The 24915-nt window shown below is 41.2% G+C and overlaps 2 protein-coding genes across 3 annotated transcripts; both read right to left on the reverse strand.

Moving 5' to 3' along the window:
- Positions 1–1532: 1532 nt before the first annotated feature.
- Positions 1533–10914, reverse strand: LOC102720556 (transcription factor TGAL4). Of its 2 annotated transcripts, none has more exons than XM_015842626.1 (14): positions 10698–10914; positions 7861–8331; positions 7517–7737; positions 7069–7193; positions 6532–6623; positions 6268–6414; positions 5065–5124; positions 4838–4897; positions 4682–4759; positions 4544–4583; positions 4113–4384; positions 3065–3304; positions 2466–2608; positions 1533–1786 (listed from the first exon to the last, which is right to left on the reverse strand). In XM_015842626.1, the coding sequence occupies exons 3-14, from the start codon at positions 7621–7623 to the stop codon at positions 1705–1707; spliced, it is 1446 nt and encodes a 481-aa protein (XP_015698112.1). In that variant the 5' UTR covers positions 7624–7737; positions 7861–8331; positions 10698–10914; the 3' UTR covers positions 1533–1704. The 2 variants fall into 2 exon arrangements, with proteins under 2 accessions (XP_015698112.1, XP_006662738.2); XM_006662675.2 differs by having other exon boundaries at positions 10693–10914.
- A 4991-nt stretch (positions 10915–15905) lies between these two features.
- On the reverse strand, positions 15906–16605 carry OB11G0041L07_1 (hypothetical_protein). Its single transcript, XM_006663156.3, has one exon. The coding sequence runs from the start codon at positions 16505–16507 to the stop codon at positions 16091–16093; it is 417 nt and encodes a 138-aa protein (XP_006663219.1). The 5' UTR covers positions 16508–16605; the 3' UTR covers positions 15906–16090.
- Positions 16606–24915: the final 8310 nt, after the last annotated feature.

Below are 24915 nucleotides of genomic sequence, written 5' to 3' on the forward strand. Positions count from 1 at the left end.
GGGCCGGTCCGCGAACCCGCTTATAGGTCAATTAAGCGGGTAACCTGGTGGACAACCCGCTTAATTGGCCTATAAGCGGGTTGGCGGGCCTGCCCACTTACACCCTTACTGCCGCTGTTGGTGGAGGATTGGAGCTCGGGTTTTGCCGTTGGTGGAGAACTGGAGAGGAACAGAGAAGGGTGGAGGATGAGGAGAGGGGCAAGATTTTTATATTCTTTTTTGGGTTTTAGGGTGATGTGCAAAATTTTGGACTTCTATGTAATTTTGAGCTATATATGAGGATTGAAACATAAGTATCATGAACTGCCATGAAAAATCGAGGACACGCCTAAAACCACTTTGCATTGTGGGTAAATAATAGTTTACATTGGTGGCCCAAGACTCTTAAACAATGGCTTGCACCATAAATACCTTAATGCTACATTTTCCCTTAGGTTCCGCTGCCATAAGTATTTTTGCTTATCGTTAAAGGCGAGTCATGGGGGCCCCTCTTCGAGGCTTCTGCCGATGTTGAGTTGAATACCATTCAAGCAAAGAGTGTTGGAAAAGATCAAAGAAGTCGAAATGTACATGCAACTTGGACCTAGAGACCATATTTTAATCTATTTTCTTTAAAAAAAAAAAGAAGCCGAAAGCTACAAAAGATGGCAAAAATAGGCCAAGACCATCCAGAGCGATGAGGCCCAGAGATGATGGCAAAAACCAGTGACGCTTACTAGAAGTGATGTAGCCCACCAAGGACGGTGAAGCCCAATACCGATTGCCATAGGTACCTCTGGAGGTGGTGTTCCAGACTTACGCCTAAAGGCCCACTAGTTCCCACTGTGAGCTGCCCCAGTAGATGATGGTAGTTACTAACAGGCCCATGTTAGCATGCTGGTATATTTAAAGAAGGGGAAAAGGCAAATATACCCCCAGGGATGTCCCTATCAAGGAATAATTATGTAAAATTATATATTAATCCATTTCATATTATAAATGTTTTTGTTCTTTCTAAATTCATATGAATGGTAATAAATTCGGACACATATAAACATATGTATTAATCTATGAATGACTCTAGGTAGAGTTAAAAAATCTTATAACATGGAACGGTAATAAATCCGAACGAGTGAAAACTTGATTAAGATAACAAACAGATAGGCTTCTAAGGGTGGTGTAACAGTCTTTTGATATTCAGTACAGTTTACTTTCTTAGTTTCTTTATACAAACCCCCAGAGACACTGTTCTTCGATGAAACCTACGTTGTCACTGTTGCATTTTACAGTGTCATCAGTAACCTTGGGTCTTTTTTCGGGGCACAACAAAGAAGAAATTCTCTCTGGTCTCACATATCCTCTTGCTATGTCCACGATTATAGTAGAACTCGGCATTGCCTAAAGCTGAAAATGCCCTACACCAGGAAGCCATCAGCCATCTGAGTAAACTAACTTTACCATGACATGGACTACTTGCTCTATGATGTTTCAACCCATCTCAACTTGCATTACAGACTCTCATGATCAGTAATTGAAAATCATCATGCATATATTGCAGTCCCATTCATTCCTTCTGAAATTTTTGCTAGTGCAGCTGGAGCTTCCATCGTTTCCCAAACTCTTTTCTGAGTTTCTCACATATCTGCTACAGTGCTAGATTACATCAAAAAGCAAGCTTTCGCTCCTACTTTGAAGGTTAGTTCCAATATACATTTGAAACATAATTCAGAAGGTTGAAAATTGGCTTTCAGATGGATGTGCTGCAATGCTTAGCTCTCCACAGTTGCCTTCATCTGCCACCAGTATCCTACAAGCAACGAAGGCACCATCAGTAACATGAGAGATGCATAGAAAAAGGGCGTACTATCACAGCTTCTGATTACAGAATATTTAGGTAGTTGGCTGAAATAGAACAGAAATCTCGAGAGAAGCCGCAGAAACCGTATTTTGTACACCATGACTCCATGAGTGTTTTGTCGTGCTCTTTTAAGGTAAAGAGAATTGCACCAAAGTATTCTTAGAAACCCTGCACATGATTACACCTTTGTAATGCTCCTTCTTTAGGCAAAACCTTTGCCCTTTCCCTTGTGGGGTTTAAAATGGACTCATCCAAAAAAACATACCCTTAGAAACTACTACCGAATATGAAGTGTAAACTATACTCGTTTACATATAATATAATTAGAGCAATCATTTTAAGGACATCTTAACCTTAAGAAAATGAGAGTGAAGTGTATCCCATGGTTCTAAAAGATAAGCTTTCTGACTTTTCTTTCCTGGCAGGAGGAAGGTCCATTTCATCCTGATTAGTAGTAGACAGCTCAGTCTCTTAAGCTATTAATATGATCCATGTCTATATTAAAGTCATGGCTCAATCATACTTCAAAATTATCAAGTAAAAATATAATATAAACTATAATAAATATGAGTAGCAGAATATCTTTTTTCTTATAAGGAAAAAAAATCAACTACAGGCATGGGCTTACTCTCGAGGGCGCGAGGCAAAAAGTGAGCTCAGGGCACGGAGGCGATTATGGTACTCTCCAATGGCCAAGAAACATCGAGCTGCCTGCCTAACTGTCAGAATCCTGTGCATCTGATGGATAGTCTGCTGCCTCAGGTTATCAGCCTGGAAATCCAATGTGGCACACGTTAGTTTATGAATATGTTAAGTAAAACCATTGATGGAATCTAATTAGAAGTACATTTAAGGGATACACCAACAAGAAGAATGCTAGAACACGTTTTAGACTTTTCGTTGGGTACAGTAACACCTCTACATGTTGAGGGCATAACAGGATATATCCTCTTAGAACAATTTACCATAAAATACCAAGAGATAACAAACTGATGATTATTTATGGCACAAATTTTGGCAGCACTGTTAAAGTGTTAAGGTTTACTAGAAAACAGATTTGGCTCAGAAGAACATTGCATTGAATACAGCAGCTCCTTAAAAGTTTTAGGTACTAGCTATTGGCTTGTTTACGAAGTTGAGTCATGCAAAGAGATAGTGCAACCATTATCTATAAACTGACAGAATGATCAATACTGAAGAGCAGCAGATAACATTGGACATCTTTACCTGTATGACAAAACCTTCAAGATTTGATAGCTGGCTAAGGGCAATAGCCATGTGACCCATGAAACTCCCGACGTTGACGTCATCCAGTGGGGACCCTCCAGCCACGGTTTCTGCTAATGACTGGTGCAGCTGCTCCAAGCCCTGGGAGAGAGCTTCCTCTGCCTGCTGCGATGACTGTTGAAGACTGCAGATGCCAGCAACTTGCTGCTCAGTCAGGGGATCTAGCTGCGGTATCAGTGTCTGCATCAACATGAGAAGTATGCAATGAGATTTGGCCAGCCGGCAAAAAAATGTATGCAATGAGATTAGAGAACCACATATGTATACTTGAACAATGAGAGCAGATTTAGCTTGGTTCCATATTCATCTAGAATGGGTTGACGAAAATTTTCATGTTAAAACTCTAAAGTGAGTTTCACGAGAAGTTTTACGGTCTTTAAGAAAGTATCTCAAGGTATTAATTTTTTGAGTTTTTTACTATCCTTGAAAAGTATATTAAGATACCATATTTTTTAGTGTAAAAAATAAGTATCTTAAGGTACAATATAACTAAGGTATCAGAATTGTGTCTGTTTTATCATCCTTGAAAAATATATTAAGGTATTAAAAATTTTAATGTAAAATTTTGGTACCTCAAGATATATTATAACTCAAGATACTAATTTTTTACACTATAAAATGTTGTAACTTGAGGTACTTCCAAAGATGTTAAAAAAGATTGCCAGAATTTTGCATAAAATTTTTAGTATCTCAAGATATTGATAAAAAACCCCTAATTTATGTAAAATTTTAGAACCGTCGGACACCTATTACTTAAATGTACCAAAGTTTTATACTGGTAAATATGATACCTCTAGATATTTAGTACTAAATGTATCGAAGCTATCACTTAGCACCTTCTCAAGAATGATCAAATTGAGTGCCATATGTTGTTTGATGTCAGGTGCATTTTCTGACCAAATTAGCCCGACTAAGTTCAGAAAATACAAGACAGACAGTAAACTGATGTTTTGTTCAGACAGGAGGTCATCCAACATTCCAACCATACCTTGAGCAGCTCGGAGGGCCGGAATCCACCCATCCAGAGGAAGCACCGCTCAGCTGGAGTCGCCCATATCCCGGTGATGAGGTGAAACACGTCGGCCTTGGCCGCCATGCCCTTGAGGGCGAAGAGCTGGTTGTAGTGGGTTAGTGTGTCGTCGACGATGGCTCTGAGGTCACTGTCCGGCAGGTGAGCGTGCAGCCCTCCGTGCAGTTCAGCCATGCGCCGGCTGTCTTCCTCCAGCCACCGGGCGTACTCGACGTCGAACATAGCGGCTCCTGAAAATAAATGTCAGTCGTACAGCTCAGTTGAACCAGACATTTTATTTGCAAATCACAACTATAGTTCATGGATGAGTTTATATCCAAAATGTTGGCAACAAGGTAGAGTCTCCTCTACCTTCCTATTCAAAAAAAAAAAAAATCCAAAATGTTCACCTGAGCTGGTGTTTCCACCTGGAGCTCCAAGGAGTAAGCCCTAAACAAAGCTCACAAATTCAGATTATACTCGATGACTAATCTAACAGACGGTCAGTTTGTAAACTGTAGAAATATGGATGTGTAAAAAAGGTGTACCTGGGAACGAGCTCTGTGGATATCCTGTTCCATCTGAGCAAGCTTCAGCTTGCTGCTCTCAAGCTGCTGGATGTAAGCCTGTATGATCCATACACAAAGCTGTCAAGAATATGGAAAATCTACTGCTAAGTGCCCAGTAACGCCCACGACATTCACCTTCTTTCGCAGCCGGCTTTTACGTGCTGCCTCTCGGTTCTGAGCGAGCCTTCTCATGGTCTGGTGACACAAAGGCAAAAAAAACGCATTATTGATCGCAATATCGTTGCATTGAAATGGTCATTAGAATGCACTGCATGGCTCTGTGCATCCGCTTGGCATGCATCCATGCATACATCATACGTCTGCAAACTCCTAAGCATCAAACTAATGAGAAGAGAAGAGACCTTTGGATCAAGCGCCTTGCCAGACTTGCTGCTATGAGTCGGACTGTTAGTTGCCATCTTCTGCATGCCAAGTGGACATGAACAAGTCAGAATATGGAATTTACTATACACCTGTGTGCAAATGTGCACACAACACTAGGGGAGAAATGGTAGAGCAAAGCTGTGCATATGCGTTTATGGTGTAAGCAATATAGTATGATTTCTACAGCACGTTACATCAAGCACAATAATAAAAACAGTCGTGTACATTTGGTGGAAGCCACCCACTCTAACAACAGACAAAAACTGGTTCTGCTTTTTTTTATATGTTGCTGTCTAGGCCTAATCTGTAGAGCTCTCTTTCGGTTATGTGTGAATTTAAATAGTCCATATGATTATTTATAATCCTACATATTGGCAATGTATTGATCAATTGACCAGAAAACACCTAAAGCACCACTGACCCAAAGTATCAGTTATATTATTGATTGGTGCATTTTTATTTGGGCACAAGGTTTGCAAGCTATTGAGACAATAGTGTAAGAACTCCCATTTGTCTCTTATGGCAGCACCAGTGGCAAATGCAACCAGCAAATGAATAAACATCAACTCATCTAACATATCCAAACCCTCTAAACTTATCCATTCCCACAATAAAAGATCAACTAAAATGACTGGTTCTTGTTAAAGATATTGTCCATGCTTCAACTAATAAGCTTGATCAGATAAAGATTATGATAGTCCCAATAGAAATTGAAGTCGAAGATTACTTATTCATATATTTTTTTTCAAGAATACGCGACGAAAGATGACTGGTTCGCGTTCTCCATCAAATATATTAGTAGCGTCTGATAGTAGAAAACACTGGTCCCATGGAAGAAGCATCAGGGAAATAAGTTGGAACTTTCTATAGGGCCAAATGATTCACCTAACGTGTTGGGATTGGTGATCTTGGGAGCAGCGAGATCTTAAATGCCCCTGAACATTGGTTGTTCTTCCTATAGGAGCATGTATCTACATGAGCATCTTGGAAGTTGTGGGCTAGCTAGTGACACATGACGCCAGGCTATATGGAACAATACCATTGCACTTGCATGATAAGGATGACCAAGACAGATCAACGCAGATCAAACACAAAAAACCCGAAGCCACCGATGCATTAAGCAAGAAACACCAACAAGGGAAGCAACAAGTCATACATGATCACACCAATGCATCGCATACCTTGTGCTGTTGCTGCTGTGGAGTTTGATCGAACTGGCCTGCCATGTCTCCTACTAGCCCATGCTGGTCTGATGAGGCATTTTGGTTGCTATTGTTCTTGCTGCTGCTCTCCGAGTCTGTTGTGTCTGCTGTCACATTTGAACCCTCCTAATAGGATGAATATTTTCCACAGAGTTATACTTCTTGTGTAACTATGCCAATCCTAATAGGTATAGATAGAAATACTAGCACGTACCAATACGCAGTAGACAAGTAGATTCATACCTTAGGTGTGTGGAGAGACCTCATAGGCCAGGATGGGAAGATGTCCAGCGTAGGAGGAGGCCTAGCTGTAGCCGTAGCAGTAGTGGAGAAGGCTGCAAGAAGATATCATAGGGAAGGAGATCAAGAAATGTATCGCGATACCAGAGGTGCAAAGGCTGCATTGGGATCACAAGGGGGGAGTGGGGCCTCTGTCGCAGTGAAAGTCAGTGGAATTTATTCTCTTTGAGCTGTGCTTGCAACCAGGGAGCCAGAAAGTTGGTAGACACCCCTGCTACTTGCTGTACTGCCATGGAGACTTGTTGCACTCTAGAGTGTGTTGTCTGTAGAGAGAGGGAGAGGACTCACAAGGTAGTCACAACTCTCATGCTACAGTAGTAGTACTACACACAGCACAAGCAGCACAACTGCCATTTCTGCTGCTGCTCCCATGGTTGCTTTTGACTACAATGCCCTAACCTCTCCGGAAAGTGCCTCGCAAGGTTGTGTGTTTTTGGTCTTGGTCAGTTGGTCGCACACAGAAGAGAGAGATGAACGTACGGGTGGTGTCTCCGTGATGAAGGGTGGAGGTAGTGGTTGCAGTTTGTTGAGTCCTCCTGAGTGTGGCAACCTGTTGCATCAGAGCCTCCTCTAGTTCTCCAAAATATGTAGCACCTCCTTGCTCGCTGTCAGGCAAGCATAAGGGAAATTAATACATATTTAGCATTAGATCGACCTGTTGGAGGGATATTGACCAAAATGATCTAGAGAAAGATTCTTGTTACGTACTAAGAAGCTTAAAGAAGAGTAAATAGTACCAAAAAAAAATGACAAGTCACAAATATACGTCAAAACAAGGTAAAAGAAATTTCATCGAGCCACTAAATATGTATGATTAGATAGGAAAACTTGCGAAGGAAGTGCATGGTGAAGATCATGTTTGTTGGTGCACTGAGTAAATTGAATCACCAAAAGAGAAAAGAAACCTGGAGGGATAGAGAGCTCTTACAAGAAGTTTGCAGACGGCATGGGATTGGGCATGGTGCCATGGAAGCCATAGCCAAGAACATGAGGACTCTGCCTTGATTGTCCTGAACTACTACTAGCTTCTCCCATCCCGAAGATACAGCCGCGCGCCAAATGATCCCAGTAGCTAGCTCCACACACGAACGAGAAGCTAGCTTCTACCTTCAATCCTCAAGATAGAACTAGCTTCTAGCAATATGGCTTCTGCGCTCAAAGCGCACAAAAGAAGGAAAAAGAACATCACAGATGCTTCTTCGTAGATACACCAATCTCAGCAAGCACACATATGAATGAACAAAGATTAGATTTGGAATCAAGAAAACATACCAGGCCTGGGCTTCCCTTGTATGACAAGCAAGAGGGAGGGGCAAGCATGCCTGACCGTCTCTGTGCTCAATTTGCTCTTGCTCGGCCTGCTGGCTGCAGCTTCTTGATATATCTGACGGTGTAATAGCTTCACGTTCTTGGGCGTTTTTGTTCCACAAGCTCAGAAAAAGATGGTGTCCTTGCTATGCTGTTTTTGTTCTTCCTTCCCTAGCTAGCCTTGGTCAGGGGGAGAGAGAGAGACGGTCTAGGGTCTTGTCTTCACTCGAAGGCTTTTGTCATGAAGCAACAGGAATCCCTGACTGCACTCTTATCGCATTGGAACTGACTGCCCTCTCTCATTGGCCCCAGCAATCTTATTTCTTTATTTCATGCTCACCCATGGATGTAGCTAGTATTATCGGTTTTTAAGAGCAGTAGAAAAAATTGTACAATTTCACACTTGAAGACCCTCATCGGATGCCTTTTTTTTTCCTGAAAAAGCAAAATGACATATTTATAAATAAGAAATAATTTATAAATAAAATTTTTATATATGTATTCCTTAACTATCTAAAAACAACAGCTGAAAAATAAAATACGATGAAAAACGAAAATCTTCTCTAAATTTAATATTGAGAATTTAAATTTTAACTTATAAGCATACACGGAAGCAAAAAGATAGGTCTGGAAAGCTGTCCAATATTTCAGGTCATCTCTACTATCTGTATTTTGAGCGTGAAAATGACCTAATTCATGATTGATATTTCTTTGATGCAAGACCGCTGACCTTATTGTTGGTTGATTTAGCTATATGAAGTTCATTATTAGTATCGATCTATTCTCTCGGATAACTGGAGAAGTTAGAAACTACTGCATAAAACCACTGTATGCTCCATAGATAAGCAAAATCCTTTCAATATATACATCCTATCTTGATCTACACACATCCCCTAGACCCATGACGTCCATAACAAATATGTTACCTCACGCTAGAAAAGTATAAATGTAAGCTTGTGAAAGAATAGTGTACAAATCATCTGGGTGATTATTTGGGTGTTTTATGAAAAACCAAATGAAATATTTACAAATAAAAAATAATTTATAAATAAAAATTTTATATATGAATTCTTAGCGATCTAAAAGCTAAGACTAAAAACTAAACTTTGATAAAAAAATAACTTCAAATTTAAAGTTAAAAATTCAAATTTTGGCTTATAAGCATAAGCGAAAAGACGAGATTGATCGGTTGCTCCTTAATTAAAGATAGTTTAGTCTCACTTAGAAAGGAACTTCTATAAAACCACCGCAATCAAACAACTCTTAACTTCAAGAAAATATATCGTGCATCTATTAAGGGCCATTAGTTTGAAATATTTTTCCAGGATTCCATGCGTAATTATGCAATAAGAAAATAAAAACAAATTAACCAAATGGATAGGTAAATATTGTAGTAATTAATTCGTCATTCAAATTAGCTTGACACTGTCCCCTGTTAATATGTCAACATCCATGCATTTGTCAAACCACACCTAAACCCACCCCTCGCCAATAATATTCATTTCCACGATGGAGAGCTAACTTATTAAATTTCCTGAGTCGATTCTTAAGTCTAATCAATCAATGTGCTTGTTTTGCTATCTAGCGTATGTTCACTTGTTATTGATGTGCTAGATTGGGACTCCTTAATTTGAATATAGTTTTTCACATCTCCGTGTACAGGAATTAGACAGCAACTGAAAGCAACACTGCATGCATGTTTTGTATATATATACTGACTTTATGATTAACACCTAAAGCTACACCTGAGCTACTGGCGATGCAATTGGGCTGATGTGCTTTACTTGCACACAATACTTTACAGTGGTGAAAACTATATATGGATTACCATAATTAATCAACTGAAAGAGAACTCCACTATTGTGTGATTCCACATCAGATACTTACAAAAAGGAGAATAGATAAAAACTTGGTCTGTACTTTGTAAGTGTTATCCTACTATGCATGATAGTCCCTTTGCCAGTTATCGCCATTTTTTACCTACAAAGCATAGAGCATTTTTTAAGGGTGAAGAGCAGCCAGCTAGTATTAGAACAAATGTCCCTTTCGTTTTAACATTTGGAAAATGAAAGTACTTAATTTACTACTTTATGCAGCGGCTATCAAGCCTTGTTTTTTCTGCACTCACCCACTAGTTTCCTGCCAATGATTGGGACAAAAATGTGCTGAATACATTACAAAGGAGAATTTTTATGATTGGATTAGGTGATGGATGAACCTAGCTGCTAGTAGCAGAGGTGCCTTAATTTTATACTCCCTTTATGCATAACCGCATATCGCAATATTCAAACAGCCATGTTTAGATCGATGCACACGCTTAATAATTATTGGTGTACAGTAGTTGAATCCTCATGCATGATTTGAAGTAGTTCGCTTAGCTTCTACCAATCCTAAATTAGAACCTATGTGGTGCGCTGCTTAGATTAAACTAGCAGTACGTACTATATGCCTCTATTATACAAGAAAATGATTAAACTACTGGAATAGTTTGTATGATTAGTAGTTCAGTACTAGTCTTATTAAATAAACATGATGGCAGCTGAAAATTAAGCAGGTTTGATATACTGTTTAGTTCATGCAAGACATTTGGATTAGGACATTCCTACTGCCGGAAACTTCCAGACAAAACGGCATAAACAATATGCCATTTTAGCGCAGCACAATCAATTTTCTTCTTCTAAGAATTCCCCACCTCACAATCGAAGAAAACGTAATACAAATAGCTCGCAAGTTGGCAATCGGATCCTCTCAAAACAAAAAAGGCTTAGCAATTAATCTGTTTACGAGATTTCTCACCTCACCTCACCTGTGCGCGCACTGCACTGCCGGCGGTGGAGGTGAACCGCCGCCGCCGCCCGCGCCTTCCATGGTATCCCCGCCGTCTCACGGTGCGGCGCGCGTCCCCACGCCTCCGAGCATCTCCGGGGCGGAGGTCGGTCGGTGGCTCGGTGCCCCGCCGCCTACGGCGACGGCGGCGCGCGCCTCCACCCGATCGGCGGCCGTTGGCTGCCCTGATCGTTGTTGGGCTTGATCGTTTGGGATTTGGGAAAATGGGCCGACGGTGGGGTCAATCGCTTATGGAATAAGTTCACATTAGGTCCCTCAAGTTGTCACGGAGTATCAAAATCATCCCTTAACCGCAATATCAGAAATGTTGGCCCTCGAAGTTACGAAAACCGTTCAAATCAGATCCCTTAGCAGTATTGGAGGGTGGTTTTGCTGATGTGACATCCCAGTCAGCAAAAAAATATATAAAAAATTTATGGGGACCTAGTTGTCAGTTGCCAAGTAAAAAAAATACCCAATAAAATATGGGGCCCACCTGTCAGCCTAATAATAAAATAAAAAATTTGCTGCCTCTCCTTCTCGCGTTGGTCATAGCAGACGTATGTAGCGCCGATCAGCCAAGAACGAGTTAAGATTCTTCTTGCTGCGATTGCTTTTGAAGTTTTGATTCGAGATATGGCGGCGTATGATGTGTTCGTCAAGGCCAGCAAGCCGCTCGTCGAGAATGAGGCCGGGTCGTACCTCGCCTGGTCCGGCAAGGACCAGCCGGCCGTCGTCGAGGAGAAGCTCGGGTGCGGGCTGCTTGTCTTGAAGCCCCTTGGCTTCGCACTGCCACACTACGCCGACTTCGGCAAGTTCGACTACGTTCTTGGCGGCAGCGCGGTGGTCGGGGTTCTCCCCGTGGGGGTAGACGCCAGGGAGAGGGTAGTGCGGCTCGAGGCCGGCGATGTCATCATCGTGTGTGCCGGGGAGGTCATGTGGTGGTACAACAACGCGGATGACGGTGGTAAGGATGTCGCCATCGTGTTCGAGGGTGACACGGCGAGCGCCGTCAGCCTTGTGACATGTACGTCGCCGCGGCAAAGGCGGTGTACGTCGCCCGGGGAAGTGGGCACGTCCAGATCGTCGGTGCCGGCGGCGCGTCGACGCAGTTGGATGGGAAGGTCACGGCGGGGAGCCTGCTCGTCGTGCTGTGGTACAGGGTTGCGCTCGCGGCCAGCCCGGCCGCCACCGCCCCCGCCCTCCCATGTCGGTCGCCACCTGCCACCGCCGCTCGGTCGACGCTCGCACCGCCCGCCCGGCTGCCACCGCCTCCGTCCTCCCGCGTCGGCCGACGCACGTGTCGGCTGCCGCCTTCCCGCGCGGCCAGCCCGACCGTCACCGCCCTGCCCTCCCGCATCGGCCGTTGCCCGCCGTTGTCGCCAGCCTGACCGCCTCCACCCCTGCCGATGCACTCTGGAGGAAGAAGAGAGGAGAGGAATCAGAGAGGAGAGGAAAGGAGAGAAGGAAGGAGTAAAAATAAAAAATTCTGACATGTGGGACCCACCGGCTGCCACGTCAGCAAAACCGGTCAAAAAAATGAGTCAATACTGCCGAGGGACCTTTTTTGAACGGATTCTCAAAGTTTAAGGGTACACATTTCTGGTATTACGGTTAAGGACAAAAAAAACAAACTTGCATTCAAGTTTAGGGATCTCTAGTGGACTTATTCCATCGCTTATCAGATCAATCCTATCATGCGGGCCGAGATAAAATGGTTTGGGCCGCAGTTAGGTTAAGGCCCAAAACCGGTGATGGGCTCGGTGTCGGGTTAATTGGGCCTTTTGTTTTATTCTAATACGGAATAAGTTCACTTGAGGTCCCTCAACTTATCGTCTAGTCTATTTTTCGTCCTTGGAGCGCAAAACCAGATACAACCGGTCCCTGTACTATCAAAACCGGCACAAAAGAGGTCCCTCGACAGTTTTGTAGGCGGTTTTGGCTGACTTGGCGCCTACATGGCTAGTTTGACTAGGTCTTTGTCCCACGTGGAATTGACATGACGCTTACGTGGCAAATATATATCCAAAAAACAGTGGGCCCACTTGTCAGCCGCACACAAAAAAATTTAAAAATGGTAGGCCCACAGTGAGCGACCCAAAAGAAATAAATATGGTGAGACCCACGTGGACCTCACATGTCATTCCTACTAGCCATATAATTGTCACGTAAGCGTCATATCAATGCCACGTAGGACAGCGATCTAGTCAAAAGCGCCAAGTCAGCCAAAACCGCCTTCGAAACCGCTGAGGGACCTCTTTTATGCCAGTTTTGATAGTTCAGGGACCAGTTGTATCCGATTTTACGGTCGAAGGACGAAAAACAGACTGGACGATAAGTTGAGAGACCTCAAGTGGACTTATTCCTTCTGATACTCTTTTCATTTTGTTGGATTTGATCCACACTAATTTCAGTCTTGTCTTCCATCGGAACATGTTGAGGTGGGCCCATCAGGGTAGCTTACTGCTCATTCGCACGTGTTTAGTTGGGGGATGACAAGGCATGCAAGTAGTAGTTTTGAGTTGCTTAAAACAACTACCACCCTATGTTTACCCTATGTTTCAGGTATAAAAAGTTTTGGTTTTATTTTAAGGCAAACTTTCAAGAGTTTGACTAAATTTACAGAAGACATAGCAATAATTCCAACACCACATAAATATGTTCCAAAAACATACTTAACAGTTGCTTTAATGAAATTAATTCCGTGTCATTGTTATATTTTTTTATAAACCCCTTTTGACTTAGGATAAGACTAAAACAACGTGTGTTCCAAAACGGAAGAGTACTCTTCATTACTTGGTTATATATATAGAGAGAGACAGAGAGACGGATATTTGACATAGCTAGTTACTGATCCGTCCCAAAAAAAAAAGATTTCTGAGTTTTCTAGGTCGAGCATTTGACTATCCGTCTTATTTAAAAAATTTATTAAAAATAAAAAAAATTAGTCGCACGTAAAATACTATTCATGTTTTATCATGCAGTAACAATAAAAATATTAATCATAAAAGAATTTAAATAAGACGAGGAGTCAAAAATTCTATCTTAAAAATACATAGATGCGTTTATTTTGGAACGGAGATTGTAGTACTGTAGTAGCTAGCAAGCTAGGCACCAATCTGCGAAGATGGTGGAGCTGAGTCGCTTTGCCTGATCAAAGTGGACTTAGCACTTAGCCAGCTAGATCCATCTGGTATGATTACACCCAGATTTTGGTGATGGACATGTAATCACAAACATGGAGAAATATCTTCATCACTCAAGTCCCTCGCATGCACCTCGTCTTTATATTTATAATCTTAAATTTAAAATTTTAACTTTAAATTTATAGTTAATTTTAGGGTTGTTTATCATAATTTATTTTTAATCATAGCTTTTAAAACACTAATAACAAATTTTATTCATAAAATTATTTTTTGTTTCTAAATATATTATTTTGCCTTTTCCTTAAAAACCTAAATCGTCTCTCAGATTATTGGTTTATTTATGACCATTTCTAGCTGTAGTCACTTTTCTAGAACACCATTGATCAATCGTGTTATCGGCATGCCTGCATATATGCTAATTAATGCCGACATGACAGACCTAGCTAGATTGACATACAGAGATATTATTTTTGTGTTATTAGGATTAAAACGTGCGTCCCTCTCCGAGATGATAAGCAATAGGAGAGAGTAGATAGCAAAGAGATCAGGTGACAGATGGTGCAATGATCTAGATTTGCTTTCTGGGTGAGGGAAAAGAAACAAGTGCAACCTCGATCAAGTATGAATGTCATCATAGCATATATACCTGGATCGTCTCGATCAAATTCTCAGTTAATATATTAATCTACTCCCGGATTTATTCATGTTCTCTCTCAGGTCTAGTTTACATTGATTGATTAGTGCAAATTTGTTACTTAAGCTAGCTAGGAGGAAAATTCTAGAGAGACAAGATAGGTGATGCCCAACAACGCAACACTGTATAATTCAGCTTCTCTGAGAAAGTCTGAAACTGCTATGATCTCATCCTTGTTTGCAGTCGTCCTTCAGAACTCTTGAGTATCTGTTAATTGGTTTATTGGAAGCAATCTTCATTAATTTCCAGTTCATCCAAATTCAAGAGCTCAAGTTTCAGGGTTTCTTTTTCCAGATTGTGTCATATGCGCATAATCAGGATTTATCATCGGTATAATTTAAAGTAAAGCAGCAATACATAGTACAGGCTTGTTTTGCTGTGCAAAATCTTAGCTATAGGTATAGTGTTTCTAGGTGTGCCTTGGCAACAGTTGGGTTAGCTCACATGCATGCATGAAAACCAACATACCCATCAGAAGAAATTAATATAACAAATTTACAAGAGTGAATTTCACAAAACTGCAGGTATTTGACTAAATTATCAAAAGACTAATGATTTAATATCAAATTTCTCATGGAACAGTAGATTTAAGGCCTTGTATTACAAAATTACATATTTTAGTGATCAATGTATTAAAGAACTACAAGGTTTAGAGTTCCACTATTATCTTTTTAAGTTACAAATTAAAGTTGAGATAAAATTTATGATAACTATGTAGTTCTATAGTTTTATGCATGATATAATGCCTTAAATCTATAATTTTGTGAAAATGGTCTTAAATTTGTAGTTTTGTGACACGTACCTAGTATTGTGGTATTTTGGTGAAACCATAGGTAGTTTTATGAAATTTAGTCTTAAAAAAAATATAATCGAGATAAGGCATGGATAGAAAGATGGGGCTACACAGATTAAACAAATGATCAAGCAGTAGTGTAACTATCCCAAGTTCTTCAGTAAGCTTAATTTGGTGATGAGAAATTGAATTAACCGACACTGAATGAAACTACAGATCATAAAGGACAATTAGCTTATTGATTAAATTCTAGGATCATCTTGCCTCTTCTTTACAACCATGCATCCATGTGCATGTGTCCATAAAGAAAAGATAAAGAGAATCCTCATCTCAAAACTCTTTTTAAGTGGGTACACCATATCTCTCTCACCATATTTACATATATATATGTATATCTGTCGACCATATATATATACCTATGGTCCTATGCTAGATATTTCTTGCAATTAGAACATATATCCCTAGCTAATATATCTTGTGTGTAACTATATAATTAGAGATTTACTTCGGTCCAACAAAAAGTATCTCAAGGTATCGGTACCTCGAGATACCATATCGTTTCTCATCATTAGATCTAGCTGAGTAGGATGTCACTGTTAAATCCAACGATTAGAAACGATTTGGTATTACGAGATATCGGTACCCCGAGTTACTTTTTACTACTTTTTGTTGGGCTGAAGCAAATATCATATAATTAAGCAATAAGTGATTAAGTGAAGCTATCCCGGTTACTAGCTAGCAATCAGTGCCTTCTGGTATGCTGCGCAAGGCAGGTCGCCACCCTCTGCAGCTCATCTCCTGCTGGCTTGCTTCTCTTTGCATCATCGTGACCATGTCGTCCAGCGAGATGGCGTCCTTGTGCAGCATCTTCTTCAGCTGCTGCTTGCTGATCACCATCTTCACCCGGACAACGCCGCCGCCGCCGTCCGCATCGACGGCCGCCGCTGCCTTCGCCCGGAACAGGTGCTGCTGCTGCTGCTGCTGAGCCTCTAGTGCCGCGTCGCCGTCGTCGGAGACGATGCCGTGGCTCGGAGGGAGGATCGTCCTCCCGGCGAGGGAGACGCCCTGCTGCAGCTTGAGGATCTCGCCGCCGTCCACTGCCACGATCTTGATCTCCTTGTCCCTGTCTTGGATCACTAGGCAGTTGCCCATGGCGATGAGGCGATGAGCTTAATCGAAATTAAGGAGAGGATTTAGCGTGTGTGGTGAATTCTGAGCAGGCCGAGATGAAATATCACAGCTCAGAGTGTCCAAAGAGTGGGGGGTTGGAGAGAGGAGCTGAGTGATGTATTTAAAGGGGAAGCTCCCGGATAATGGCCACGAATTTAAGCGCATATCTCACTAATGCCACTGGCTGACTCAACTTACTTAACACCTAACTCCGTTTTGAAATGTAAGCATGGCTAGATTATATATTTAGCAAGGATTAATGTTGAGAACAAAATACCATGGTGTAAATTAATAAATGATATAAATGAATTGAGATAGGAGAGTATGGGGGATGAAATGAAAAGAATTTAGAATATGAAGTGATGGATGGGACAATTAGTACTGTGATTAGTTTTTGGAATATTTATATTTGGTACAAGATTTAAATCTAGATACACTTATATTTTCAAATGGAGGGAACGAAAGATATATCGCTATATTTTCGAAAGGAGTGATTAGTGAGCTTCCCTTTTCAACTTAATTTAACAAGGTATGTTCAGATCTATATCACTGGCTCATTCTATTTTGACCAAATTAATTAAACTTTATTTTCACAATGCAATACCGTATATGGTGGTACAATGAATCTAAATATGGTCGATGTAATATAAGAATCTTATTACGTCTTACCATGTTATTTTTTGTCGCACAATAACCTAGCAATAATACTGCACAAATTTCTTCACACTACTACGATTATATCATTGTTGCTCCTGTAAAATACAAGTCACAATTGATAGGTTAAGTATAACACAAAAAACACACCAAATTCTTATACCAAAGCAAAAACATCAATTACAAGTCATCATGCTCAACCAACTCATCCATGGACCATGAACATGCCAATGGCAGAACTGGATTTGTGGGGCTGAGTATAGGGGCTTTGCTGGAAGGAAAGGTCGGCAAGCAACAAGCAACATACCGAGGTAAGGATGATATCATGAAACATTAGGATGCATGTGGGCCCAACATTCTCAGCATGCCTAATCTCTCCATGTTGTGCTAGCTTTTAGAAAGTAGTGGGGCGCAAGAATCGTTTGCATCTTGTCAATTTTGCGACTGAAATTAAATGAGAAAAAAAAATCCCTACCATGCGTGTACTCATGATACGGCCGGGACAGGCTGAAAATGACCCCTCTCCATTACTCACCAACAACTTAACTGCTTACCTATTGTGTGTATTTTTGTTTATACCCCCCCCCCTCTCTCTCTCTCTCTCTCTATATATATATATATATATATATATATATATATATATATATATATATATATATTCTCGATCACTAGAAATAAAATAATATTCCATGTGTTTTATATTATAAGACTTTCTAATTTTGCCAAGATTCATATGCGTGCTAGTGAATCTACACGCATATACAAAATATATACATTGATTTATAAATGAATTTAGTCAAATCTAAAAAGTCTTATAGTATATAACAGAGAGAGTATTAAAGATTTATCAACACGTTGCTCTGTATCGTATAAGAAAATATCTATCCATCCATGCAAATCCTATTATACGACTAAATGCATCAATATCGTATGACAATGTTGGGATCCAAAAAAATCTCTGGGATTCTAGAAAAAAGTCTCTCTTGTCCCAAATAGGAAGGACTTTTTTGTGTAGTCCCTCACAAATTTTGTAGTCCCTGAGAAGGGACTTCTAGGAAAAAGTCTAGAGACTACTAAAAGTCTCTCAATCCAAACATGCTCTATATATATCTATAGATGTTTTCTTTCAATTCTTGCCGTTGGCGTGATGTAAGCAAACTAAGGTAGTCAAAGTGCATGTAGTGGAACAAAAGCGTGTTGATCATCAGGCCTCCTTTTGCACACATTCTAAGCCCCACTAGATCCTCCCCTCCCCTCTTTTCTCATGTAAATTTTCTTCACCTTTAGTTCTTTTTGTTTATATATGCGTACGTTGCTACACGCTCGATTAATTGTAGTGCGCACTAAGGACTCCCTTTTCTTGTATCAACATTGGAAGAGGTCTGTGAGCATTACAGACAACAAAAGGGACATGCACTAGGGTGATCATTAAGTTGCCACAGTCAAAACTGGACCTATTCAAAGACTGATCGATTGTTTAATCACATTGTCACGCGCTCATGTTCAAATTGGGATGTGTATCTATATGTATTTTATTTTTTTATGGTGCTATCATCCGATATAATTTTAGGCTGTCTAACTTTTTGTTATACGAAAATACTTGTAAATTTTAGTCGTCACTTTTAGACAACCAAAATCGTATCAAATTAGTTTAGCCTACAGTGGCATTTCAGCCTTGCCTCACTCTATCTAGTTTGCCAACCTCCTCTACTTCACCATTACCCGTGTTGGTAAGCACCGACTTTTCCTATTCCTCCTATTTGAGCATTGTCAATGCGCCTCCGTTCCACCTTATTTACTGTCTTTGGCAATTTCCTCATCACTAGAAATGTTCTCTCCTTCTAATCACTCTGAATCTGTTGCCCCAGTAGATTACCATATTCATTCGCTTCAACCTGATGGCATCGATGACGTTGTCACCATCTCGCTATCCACCATTGCCTACCACCCACCTTCAGCATGCCCTTCCCCTATTATCCCTCTAAAGTCGTTCTTCCCCTGTTATCCCTCTAAAGTCGTTCTTAGTGTTCTTGTACCTCCTCCCAACTCTAAGATCCTAATATGAAGGAAAGACATTAAAATTTGACGACTGGCACGAAGGCTCACTATCACCGGCGAGTCCTCACCATCTCTCTCCCTCTCCTCTCTTCATGACTCCCCAATCTAGAGGTTAAATGTGCATGAAACTCCTCACAATTTCAATCATTTGAAACTTAGTAATTTTGAACTTTCTAAAAGATAAAATGGATAACTATAGCTTCAAATGGTAGCATTTACGATAGATTGTGATAATCATGTTTGGTCAAAAACTTAATTTTACATATTGTTGCTTGTTAAATTGATATTCTTTTAATCTAGAGGATAATATTGATTATTATGGCTTAAAAATATGAAACAATAAGGGTTGGACAACATATTTATATAATTGTAATTCGATAGATCAGTAAAAGGAAGTGTAACGATATCGATTATAAGTTATAATGTTCAAATAGCTGAACACAACCGCCACAAACTGACCTAGTCTAGTAGAGACTCAAAAACTAGTCTAGTAGTGTACTTCTAAACTATTAGTCCTACTCCCTTCGTTCTAAAATATAACTATTTTAGATTTCTAGGATAAATACTTAGATTTAGTCTAAAGATTCTTTTATAGTATTTCAGTAGTCAATTTTTAAATTGCGCAAAATTTCTTTCTAAGCATTTGATTAGTTGTAAAATTATAGAAATCATGAAAATCAATGCGGAAATTTTTATATTATAATAAAATCAATGCCGAGTGAGTGGCAGCTAGCTGGTGGCTGGCAGTGAACGCAATTAGTTACCCCATCTTTTCTCTTCTGTTTATACTTATAAACCAACATTGAAATTATCAAACTTAAATATGGGATTGATTTTGGACTTTTTTTACTAAAAACTATTTTCAGCCTTGTCTTTTAAATTATTAAAAATATGTATATAAACATTTATTTATAAATTCTTTTTTATTTGCAAATATGTCGTTTGGTGTTTCTATATGAAAAAAAAATCAAACAATCACCCCGCTTGGTATGTCACTATGTTTTGGGTAGATGGCTAAATAAATGGTCTAGTCAGGCACGCGTTGATCGAACCGGCCGTTTCATTGGCAGTGGTGAGAGATCGATTGACTGACCTAGATAAGCTAGCTTGTCTGGTTCAGCTACTGATTCGATTCCTTTGCATGGAAGAACGTCGAGAAGCGCGCTGCAAGACGGAGACGGACGGCCGGGGCGGCTGCCGACGCGGCGGATGAGGAGTAGTGGCTCAGCTGCTCGCCGCGCCCGCGCTAGCTAGTGGGGCGGCGCCGCCGCAATGCCGCGCGCATGCATAGACCAGAGCCGCGCGCGCGCGTGCGGGTGCGTTGCTGTCGATCGAGGGCGACAGAGATGCGGCTGACGAGGACGCGAGATCGACCGACGACCAATGCCTGTCACTCTCGATCGAGGTCGTAAGTAGGGTTAAAAACGGGACGGGAAAATTCCGTACCGACCGACACCGTATATTGATTTTCCCACCCGAATATCGTTTTGACAGGAAAAACAAGAAATCGAGAAAAAAAAAAGGAAAAATCCGGCGAATCCGGAAGCAAAATTGGTTGAGGTCGTTTCTTGACCGTTTTCTCGGTTCCTGCATTTATCCGGGATAATTCCCGCGGTAATTTCCCGTGTAGCCCACAGGCAGCTGCCTAGGAGTCTAGCGGTCCAGCCCATCAGCGCATCGCTTCGCACCGCATCAGCCCATCACTCCATCAGCACATCGTGGCATCGGCTTACCCTAACCTAGCGCCGACCCGAGTCACGCGAGGAGGACTGGAAGAGGAGCCGAGGACGACGCGCCTGTGCCCCATGCCGCTTGCTTCGCCGCCTGGTCCGCCTGCTTCGCGCCGCTGGGAGGCCGTCGGCGCCCGGCTCTCGCCTCCCTGCTCGGTCTCGCCGGGGCCCGGGGCACCACCTGGAGCTCCCTCGCCGGCCACCGCCTCTCCCTGCTCCCTCGCTGGCCGCCGGCCGCCGCCTCCCGGAGCTCCCTCAAGGCCGCCGGCGCTAGGGTCCCGATGTCCCTGCTCCACATCATGTCATCACCGAGGCCCGGCGGTGCCACGCAGCCACTAGAGCTCCCCCACCGGCCGCCGCCTCTCCCTGCTCCGGTGTTCCTCTCCACTTCCAGGCCGCCGGCCACTGATCTCCGTCTCCTTACTCCACCTCGCCAGCGCCCGGTGCCGCAAGCCTCAAGGGCAGCTTCTGAAGATGAAGCGGTCATCGTCGTCAACCCCGACCGGAGGTGCAGATGCTTCTGCATCTGCTTCATCGCTGCACTCAGAGCGTCGCCTCATTCTCGAGCCTCCACCTCCGACACCAATGAATGTGAACAACAGCACGGTTCCTCCCACTGCAACACCAGGTACCTGCTGCATATGCCTCTACCTCTGCCAATGATTCAATGAATATGTTTGATTGTTTTTTGTCATATGTGAATATGTATAGAACATTAGCAGTAGCACAGATTTTGTATTGATGGTTAAAAGTAATTAATATGCAGAAGTTGTGCCACTTCCAATCTGTCATATCTTGATATTTCACACTTCTTCTCTCTTTAGGATCTAAGAGATCAAGGTCAGTTAATGACACTCCAAGCCCTAGTGCAGATCTTGGTTTGTGTCTGTCTGTATCATCTGGAAGTGCAACTGCTGCATGTAGTCCAACAACAATAATTGATGGAACTGGCGGTGCAAGTGGTAGTGATGGTACTGCTGCTGTAGGTGGAATTGGAAGTGATGGTGCTGGTGCTGGTGGAAGTACTGTTGTTGGTGCAACGCAAGTGCAGGGACAGGAAGGACTGCTGCAGCTAATGCCATCATTATTGAGGGTGATGAGCCGAGGGCTAATGCAGATGAACCTAATGGAAAGAGGGCGAAAAGGTGCACATCAGATGTGTGGCAGTACTATGACAAGAAGCAGCTGATAGTTGAGGATAATGGGAGGAGATATCTTCAGATGTGGGCACATTGCAAGTTTCCTAAATGCAAACACAAGGGCAGATGTGAGAGCAATTATGGAACAACTGGATTTTGGACGCACCTAAGGGTCGCACATAGTATTGTGAAGGGACAACAACAACTCAAGGTGGACAAGGAGAATGGAAAAGATATTACTGCTGTTCAACCTTATAGGTATGATGAATTAGCTAGTGTGAGGAAGTTTTACTTGGCAATAATCATGCATGAGTATCCATTTAATATATGTGAGCATGAATATTTTGTTGAATTCATTAAATCCTTGCGTCCTAGCTTCCCAATCAAGTCTCGTGTTACCATTAGTTAAGAAATTATGGAAATGTTCTTGCAAGAGAAGGAGAAGTTGTATGCATACTTTAAAACCATAGAATGTCGCTTTAGTGCAACTATGGATATGTGGACTTCAAATCAGAATAAGGTATATTTGTGTGTTACTGTACATTGGATTGATGACAATTGGAATATCTAGAAAAGAATTGTCAACTTTGTGCATGTAGAGGGACGTCACACTGGAGCAAAGTTGTCAGAGACCTTCACTGAACTCATGTTTAAATGGTACATTGATAAGAGATTATTTTCTTTGACTTTAGACAATGCTACAGCAAATGAGGTAGCAGTTAGAGACATAATCACTGATCTCAAGGATAATGGTAGTGCTTCATCTTCATTGGTTTGTGATGGTATCTTCTTTCATGTGAGGCGTGCTTGTCACATTCTGAACCTAGTTGCTAGGGATGGGTTGAGTGTGATTGCACACACAATTGAGAATATTAGACAACTAGTGCTGGCTGCCAAAGGTTCTCCATTGCAATGGGAGGAGCTCATAAAGCGTGCAACAGAGTGTGGACTGGATACAAGTAAAGGACTTTCACTTGATGTATCAACGAGGTGGAATTCTACCTATTTGATGCTTCGAGATGCTCTGTATTACAAGGCTGCATTCATGAGGCTCAAATCTTCAGATCGTCATAGGTATGAGAAAATTACTCCATCTCCTACTGAATGGTCCATGGCATTCAAACTTTTCCAATGCTTGAAGAAATTCTTTGATCTCACTGAACTTTTCTCTGGTACTTTATATCCAACTGCAAATCTGTTCTCTAGAGGTTTTTGTGAGATAAAGATTTTGCTTGATGAGTGGTGTACTAGTGAAGATGGTACTATTAGTTCTATGGCTGTTTCTATGAGTAAAAAGTTTGATAAATATTGGAAAAAGTCCAGCACCACCCTTGCTATTGCATGTTTTTTAGATCCTAGATATAAGAAGAGACTTATAGAGTTCTACATGAGAAAATTCCATGGTAATGCATGTCATGTTCATGTTGATGAACTTGTTGATGTGATCAAGAAATTATACCAGTTCTATGCTACCTCTACACCTTCATCTTCAAGGACTAGGAATAAAACAAATGAACCTATGGATGTTGATACAGCAGATCTGTTAGTGGACAATGAAGATGATGAACTAGAAAGCTACTTATATGACTCAAGTGGACCTCATGCAGATGACTTAAATGAGCTTGATAAGTATATGGCTGATCCACCTTTAAGGTTTAGTGGTCAATTTGATATTTCATCATGGTGGAAGAACCAGGTTGATGAGTATCCTATTCTTGCAAAAATAGCTCGTGATTTGTTGGCTGTACAAGTCTCAACCATTGCTTCCGAGTCTGCATTTAATGCTGGTGGACGTGTGATTGATCTGTTTCGCAGCCGCCTTGAGCCTGAAATGGTAGAAGCTTTGATATACATGAAGGATTGGGTTGCTGCAGCAAGAAGAGGTTATGAAATATGCTCAGTTTTAGTTGATGTACAAGAATTTATTATTACCATGCTTGCTGAATTTATTTATTTTGATTTCTCCATGATTTTCAGATAAGAAGGTAGGCTCCATTCTGGGTGATCTTGAAGTTATAGAGGCCCTTGCTTCAAAATTGAGTTTAGAGGTATGTCAGGATGACAGTATGTGTTATAATTTGAGTTTAGAGGCCCTTGCTTCAAAATAACTCACTGTACTTGTCTTGTTGACTTGTAGGATGGAGAAGTTGCAGATAGTGATGAAGAGGTGGATCTGTCCAATACAGAAGATGTATTGTTCAACACCTACGGGGGATTTGCTTAGCTTCATCGCTTTTGCTTCGCATATCAGATTCTACCTATCTATTACAAAATTCATTCATGTATCAGTTGAGCAGTGTCATGTGTGATGTGTTTGTAAAACATGTATAAACTTTGAACTATTATGTATTGGTGTTATGGTGTGATCGTGTGGATGTGCCATACTGTCTAGTATGAACTTATGAGTTATGAGAAATTGAGAATGTGTTGAATTGTTGATCAACTAATTTATATGTGGTTGTATGTTTTCATCAACTATTTTATGTATTGTGCTAGTATCATATTTGCACTAGTTTTGTTTCGTCGAATATTTGAAGTGGTTACATGGTTTGCTATTTCCGTTTTGAAATATCGATTCCCGATCGTTATCGGCATGTTCCCGATCGAAATGAATCGTTTTCGATATACCGTGTAATTTCGTTTTTCCGACCGGGCTTCCCGCTCCCGCTCCCGTTCCCGAGCCAAAAATGCAGGAAAAAATGTGGTTAGGTACTTTTCCCGACCGTTTTCAACCCTAGTCGTACACACTCGGTGGTGGTAATGGAACATATTAGTACATGATTAAATAAATATTATATATAAAAATTAA

The sequence above is a fragment of the Oryza brachyantha genome, chromosome 11 (assembly GCF_000231095.2).
Source record: "Oryza brachyantha chromosome 11, ObraRS2, whole genome shotgun sequence".
Classification (NCBI taxonomy): Eukaryota; Viridiplantae; Streptophyta; class Magnoliopsida; order Poales; family Poaceae; genus Oryza; species Oryza brachyantha.

Coding starts and splice junctions, on each gene's coding strand:
- OB11G0041L07_1 (XM_006663156.3), bottom strand. CDS start 16,507: ATGGGCAACTGCCTAGTGATCCAAGACAGGGACAAGGAGATCAAGATC.
- LOC102720556 (XM_015842626.1), bottom strand. CDS start 7,623: ATGGGAGAAGCTAGTAGTAGTTCAGGACAATCAAGGCAGAGTCCTCAT. Junction 6,415..6,531: donor GGTCTCTCCACACACCTAAG/GTATGAATCTAC, acceptor TCATCCTATTAG/GAGGGTTCAAATGTGACAGC. Junction 4,760..4,837: donor AAAGCCGGCTGCGAAAGAAG/GTGAATGTCGTG, acceptor TGGATCATACAG/GCTTACATCCAGCAGCTTGA.